This window comes from Otolemur garnettii, unplaced genomic scaffold (genome assembly GCF_000181295.1).
Source record: "Otolemur garnettii isolate 467f Iridium unplaced genomic scaffold, OtoGar3 scaffold00008, whole genome shotgun sequence".
In the NCBI taxonomy this organism is placed as follows: domain Eukaryota; kingdom Metazoa; phylum Chordata; class Mammalia; order Primates; family Galagidae; genus Otolemur; species Otolemur garnettii.
This window is the reverse complement of record NW_003852403.1, coordinates 11,734,605-11,741,047: the sequence shown is the minus strand read 5'-3', so window position 1 is coordinate 11,741,047 and position 6,443 is coordinate 11,734,605. Positions and strand designations below refer to the sequence as shown.

Here is a 6,443-nt window from a genome sequence, read left to right as displayed (position 1 = left end):
GGGCTGGGGATTCAAACCCGCCACCTTAGGTGTACGTGGCTGGCGCCTTAGCCGGTTGAGCCACAGGCGCCGAGCCCAGACTCTTTTTTGACAGTAGATATTTTAGCTTGATAGGATTATGTGCAGAAACAGAATATGCCAACCCACATTGATAGCCTATAGGGTCCAGGAAACTTTATGACTGAGCTTCAGAATGCTCTTTTTAAGGACTTGGAGCCCCTTCCTTTTCTTTGAGATAGTCTTGCCTCTGTCACCCCAGCTGGAGGACAGTGGTGTCATCATAACTCACAGCAACTTCAAACACCTAGGCTCAAGTGATCCTCTTGCCTTAGCCCCTCAAGTAGCTGGGACTACAAGCACACACTACCTTGCCCAGCTACTTTTTCCTATTTTTGGTAGAGATGGGGTCTCACTCTTGCTCAGGCTGGCCTTAAACTTCTAGGTTCAAGTGATCCTCCTGCCTTGGCTGCCCAGATTACAGGTGTAAGAGGCCTCCTTTTGATTATTCCTTGGGTCTTGATCATAGTTCCATTAGAGATATATGAATTGAGATCTGAGTATGTACCCTAAATTTGGAGATTGACCTTGGCTTCTGTTAGTGGCTAGAGTCTACAAGGAGGTGTGTCCTCTTAAGAAGAGAACCAAACCCCAATCTGACATCAGTGTGTAGGAGAAAGATGAGTAGAGGCCTGTCAGTCTCATCAGCCTCCTGCTGAGGAGCCTCACCGGTCCCCTGGTCTTCTGCTGAGTCCTTGCTCAGGACCCAGGATGATCCTCTGATATGAAGAAGGAAGGTAAGGGAGGTATTAAGGACATGTGGAGTGCTGGTATCCCCAAGTTCCTCGACCCCAGCCCAAGACACTTACGCAAACCCATGGGTGCTTGAGAGCCTGGTCAGCTGTAATGCGCTTTGCTGGGTTTATGGTCAACATCTGGTTGATCAAATTCTTGGCTTCAGGAGTCACTGTGTCCCATTCTGGTGATGGAAACTAAGGAGCAGGAACATGGGGGAGGAGGAATACAAATTTTGTAAGCCTCACAGCCTAAAATGTAGGCTCTGTCTTTGACCCAACTCCTATAATTGGGATACTCTGTGGTACCTAAAGCTGCCTGGCAGAGAGTTGGAGAAGCCCTGGCAACATCCCAGAACCTGTCAACTTAAAGAGTGGGAAAAGAAGACAGAACAAGCATGGTTAGAATGCAGAGTATCAGATGAGAGTGGAAGGGGACTCCTGTGTTGTCTGGTTCTCTACTTAGGAGGAACAGAGGCTCAGTGATGGCCCGTGGCACCACTGCAGTGGAGGAGCCTCCAGATGTCGTCCCTACATTATGCAGCACACCATGAGGCCTCTCCAGTCTTTACAAATAAATATCAAAGGACTTCAGCAGGCTCCTCAATTTTATAGCTACCTTTAGAAGGCTATACAAAAAAAAAAGTTGCTCCCTAGGGTATGGGGTGGCACGAATTGAGCCCTGAATGCCCATCTCTGGGTCCTCAAAGTCCCCTGAGACCCCATATCATGTGACACACTAAATAAGCTCCCTTCCTTGTCTCCCGTGGACAGAGCCAGAGGACCAGGGGATCTGCCCTTTCTGGCTCGGTTGCTCGGCTCTCCAGCAAACCGGTCCTTACATCATAGGCTCCAGCCTTGATCTGCTGATACAGCTTGTGCTGATCCTCATCCCAGAAGGGAGGGTATCCCACCAGGAGGATATACAGGATGACCCCTACGAGACAGAACACATAGGTCACTGGGGTCAGTCACTACTTCCCTGAGGAACCAAGAAAAGCCATGCAGGGCTCAGAGCCACCCAGAAAGGCACAGGCCATTCCACAGTTAGAGGTGGATGCCAGCTGATAATGCTGAGCCACCAGCCACTCCTGCTTTGCCTCACTCCTATAGCACCAAGTCACATCGGGGATTTCTCTAGGCACAACCCATCCTCTAAGGTGTGAGCAAATCTCTATCCAAGAAGGATGCAAAATACTCCAGGAAGTACTTGGGGAGGAGGGTGTGGTAGGAACAGTCACCCCAGGGGCACTAGAGTAAACACTGTGATTTCACATACACCAGGCACTTGTGCGACCCGCAAGGAATAGCGATGCCTCTTTCTCGCCATCATCAGAAGTCGAGGGCCCTTAACACCGAAAAGCTGAGAGTGTGGAATGGGCTTACCGCAGGCCCAGATATCCACAGGTTTTCCATAGGGATCTTTCCTCAAGACCTCAGGGGACAAGTAACCTGGGGTGCCAGCAAAACCTGCAGCAGAAGAGAAGGCAGAGGCACACTGAACCACTTTCTCTCTCATTCAATCCACATCAGCAATTTCCCCCAAGTCTCTTCTCATTCCTGCTGCTTTTGCTACATAAGCTCTCCTCACATAGGCAGCAAGAGATAACAGGCTGGGCTTCTTGTAGTGTCTGGAATCTAAATCAGAGGGCAAGTTCATATGCCTACCAGGAACTCTCAAATCCTCCCCTGAGGCAGCAAGAACACAGTGCTGACAACAGCTAGACTCACTGTATTGAGTCACACAAGGCCAGGAGGGATCTCTGTGCCCTCCCACCCTTCTCTAGTCTCTGAGGAGCCCAGGACTATTAAGAGTCTGGCTTCTGGTTCTAAGAGAGGAAGGCAGATCAGGAAGAGGAGGAAGGGCGAGGGCTGCATTCCGGGAAGACAGGGTCATCCTTACCAAACCAAGCCTGCTGCTCTCCCTGTACTTCAATGGCTAGGCCAAAATCAGCCAACTTGACAGCAGCACCCTTGCATTTACTCGCCAGCAGTAGGTTCTCAGGCTGCAGAAGGAGCAGAGAGGAACTTGTGAAGTCCCCACCCTGCAGCCTAGAGGGAGCCTGGGTTGGACCCATGCAGTACCAATATCTGGCACCAGGTGGCGCCAATACTTCACACCCGGAGGCAAGGGGAGCCTGCATCGTACCTTCAGGTCCCTATGGACGATGTCATGCTGGTGGATGTGGTTAACACTCTCCAGAATCTGATGTATACAGTGGCTAGGAAAGCAGAAGGAAAAGAAGTGTCAGTGCAGAGTTAAACCACCTTATCCATGACCACATGCTGCAGACTAAGGCACGGAACAATAGGTCACAGGTTCATGGAGAAACAGTAAACATTATTCAGTTCAACTTATTTCATGAGAAGGAAACTGAGGCCCAGGTAGATTAAGTAGATTTTTCACCATCCATCACCTGCTAAATAATGGCAGAGGAGAGAATAGAACAGGGGTCCACCAGCCTCTTATTTTTTTGAGACAGAGTCTTACTATGTTGCCCTTAGTAGTGTGCTGTGGCATCACAGCTCACAGCAACCTCAAACTCTTAGGCTTAAGCGATTCTCTTACCTCAGCCTCCCAAGTAGCTGGGACTACAGGTGCCTGCCACAATGCCCAGTTATTTTTTTTGTTGCAGTTATCATTGTTTTTAACTGGTCCAGGCTGGGTTCAAACCTACCAGCCTCAATGTATGTAGCTGTCACCATAACTACTGTGCTTACAGGCGCCAAGCCCTTCCCTTCTTTTTCTTTCCCTATATAGTAACTTTGTTCTTGGAGAAAAGGCTTGTGCTAGCAACTTAGGGAGTAGAGTCCAACTAAACCACCTAAGTTGTTTTCAAGTTTGCACTCATTCATTTAGCCAAACATTTATCAAGTGTTTGTAAAACACTGTGCTTGGGACCACACAGAATATACAGATGAGCAAGACATAGTAACTACAGTGAAGTTTACCATCATAATAGGGGAGATAAACACGCACACACTTTAGGTTCCAAACAGGGCACCTAAGGAGTAGCGTTTGATTTTATAAAGAAAAAGACAAACTAACCCAGAGACATTTTTTTTAAGGGATAGGGTCTTGCTATGTTACCCAGGCTGGTCACCAATTCCTGAACTTAAGCAACCCTCCCATCTCAGCATTCCAAGTAGCTGAGACTACAGGCCAGAATCACATTCTTGAATTAGACTGTCCACCTTACAAAAACCATCCTCCTCTCTCTGTAGTCTAACTCCTGGCAGGGAGCATGGGCGGTCTACAGTTGTGGTTTTCAATTGACTTTGCCCCTCCAGGGAACATTTGGCAATGCCTAGAGATACTTCTGATTGTCACAACTGGGGGGGGGGGCGTTGCTACCAGCATTTAGTGGGTAGAAGCCAAGGATGCTTCTAAAAGTCTACAGTGCACAGGAAAGGCCCTCACAACAAACAATTATGAGGTCAAAAATGTCAGCAGCACCAAGGTTGAGGAACCCTAGCCCAGAGGACAGATCTTCACCATAAGGGACTACCAGGTATGCACAGCATCCAGGTGTGCTGGCCTGGGTGGCCTGGGCTTATTATTGCTTCCTCTTCAATCTGATGCTGGGGTTCCCACAAGAGCCATGGGGTCTTACTGGGACCCTGGAGGCTGAGGCTCAAGCCTTCCCATAGGACACAGCCCAAGAAACTTTAAGAACCGAGCTGAAGAGGCGAGTCTCCACAGAAATGTATAATTAGAACAGAGCCGGGCTAGCAGGGAGAGCCTTCTGGCCAAAAATGGCAAAAGTGCGAAGTGTCCCAGCAGAGCCAGGCCAAGCCCACTGGTACAGTCACCCCCCTCAGGCCCCCGCCCCTAGCTCTCCCTCCTCCCTGCCAGTCTCCCTGACTGAGCTATCACTGCCTCCTCCGCCCCAGAGCCTGGTCCTCCCCTGCTGGCACTGGAATTCATCTCCCCATTTGAGAATTTTTCCCGAGGCTGAAGCATCTGAAGTTGATCAGCAAACATTGGCTGTTCAGGGTTGAGAAATTCGTGAGGAAGCTGCACTCCCCCACTCTCCAGAGGCAGCCAGAGCTGCCACATAAGCCAGATAAGCTGCAGGGAGGATGATCAAAACCAGGTTGTAAGGACATCACCCTCAGAGAAAAGCGAGGCTGGGGGAAGAGCTGAGGCGGGAAAGGCAGGCCAAACAGGCGCTTAAGCACTGTGGTGTGGGAGGAATTCTGCTGTGTCACAAGGAGGAGGCTCCAGAGCTTCCTGGGAGGACTAGGGGCTGAGGCACGAGGCTGAGGAATGGTCCTTCAGCCGGAGGAGCCTCACTCAGACTGGTCATGCTGGGCAACCCACAAGGTGGCAGAGGCTGACAATCTCCACGAGGCTTCCTGGTTGGATTAACCCAGAACCCAGCACTGCTTTGGGTCAGAAGCCATGTTTTCTCCACCCTTGAATCACACTGGGACCTCAGCTCAGCGGCTTGTCCATACTAGGATTTATCAGAGGAAAGAACAGGGTAGAAAGAGAGCCCTTGGCGTGCTTGTAAGTACACAATAGTACAATAAAAAGGTATTCTGGGTAAAGGAGACTTGTAAGAGATTTGCAAAAAGTTGAACTGGAAATGTTGGGGGTTTGTTTTGATTTTTTAAGACACGGTTTCACTCTGTCCCCCAAGCTGCAGTACAGTAGCCTGATCATAGCTCACTGTAACTTTGAATTTCTAGGCTCAAGTTATTCTACTGCCTCAGCCTCCAGAGCAGCTGGGACTAGAAGTGCGTAGTACCACCACACCCAGCTAATATTTTTCTTTTTTTTTTTTTTTAAGAGATGGCATCTCACTATGTTGTCCTGGCTTTCTCAAAAACTTGGGCTCAAGCAATCCTCCTGCCTTGGCCTCCCAAAGTGCTGGGATTACAGGTGTAAGCCACTGCTCCTGGCCCTGAATTTTTAATTTCTAATATCATCCACGGTATGTGGCTCTAGCCTAGCTCTACAAAATCTGTCCACACAAGAGCTCTCTGATCTTCCCCAAAGACCATTCAAATAGGTACAATCCAGGTACTATAAGGCAGCTAAGACTTATTTATTTAATTTTTTTTTTTGAGACAGAGTCTCACTTTGTTGTCCTCAGTAGAGTATTGTGGTGTCATAGCTCAAGGTCACCTCAAACTCTTGGGCTGAAGTCATTCTCTTGTCTCAGCCTCCCAAGTAGCTGGGACTATAGGTGCCTACCACAATGCCTGGCTATTTTTAGAGGCGGGGTCTCGCTTTTGCTCAGACTGGTCTCTAACCCATGAGCTCAGGCAATCTACCCACCTTGGCCTTCCAGAGTGCTAGGATTAGAGGCATAAACCACCGCGCCCGGCCAGCCAAGACTTATTTTAATCCCAAACTCTAGAGCTACACTTGAATCACTGGGGCCTCATCTCACCTGGCATCTGCTTCACTGTAGTACTCTCTGGCCACAATGTCTTCAAACAGCTCCCCACCGGTAACACTGTAACCAACAGAAGAAGAGGGTCAGAGGCAGCATAGGTCCCTAGACCAACCCCAACATCCAATAGGAAACAGGGTCACATTGTAGAATAGATTTCAGAGAAATCCCAACTCCATGTGCATTTTGAATGAGATCCCTGAACAGGTTCAATCCTTTAATGACATAGGACTGCCTTTTTTTTTTT

General features: G+C 49.0%; 1 protein-coding gene across 1 annotated transcript in view; it reads right to left on the bottom strand.

The window, feature by feature from the left end:
• Positions 1-6,443, bottom strand: part of CAMK2G (calcium/calmodulin dependent protein kinase II gamma) — a 63,971-nt gene that overhangs the window by 34,606 nt on the left and 22,922 nt on the right. The window contains exons 5-10 of the mRNA XM_012801367.2: positions 6,194-6,259; positions 2,941-3,013; positions 2,695-2,797; positions 2,178-2,261; positions 1,634-1,728; positions 867-989 (exon numbers count right to left, since the gene is read on the bottom strand). Coding sequence (XP_012656821.1) covers positions 867-989; positions 1,634-1,728; positions 2,178-2,261; positions 2,695-2,797; positions 2,941-3,013; positions 6,194-6,259 — 544 coding nt within the window. The remainder of the gene's footprint in view (positions 1-866; positions 990-1,633; positions 1,729-2,177; positions 2,262-2,694; positions 2,798-2,940; positions 3,014-6,193; positions 6,260-6,443) is intronic.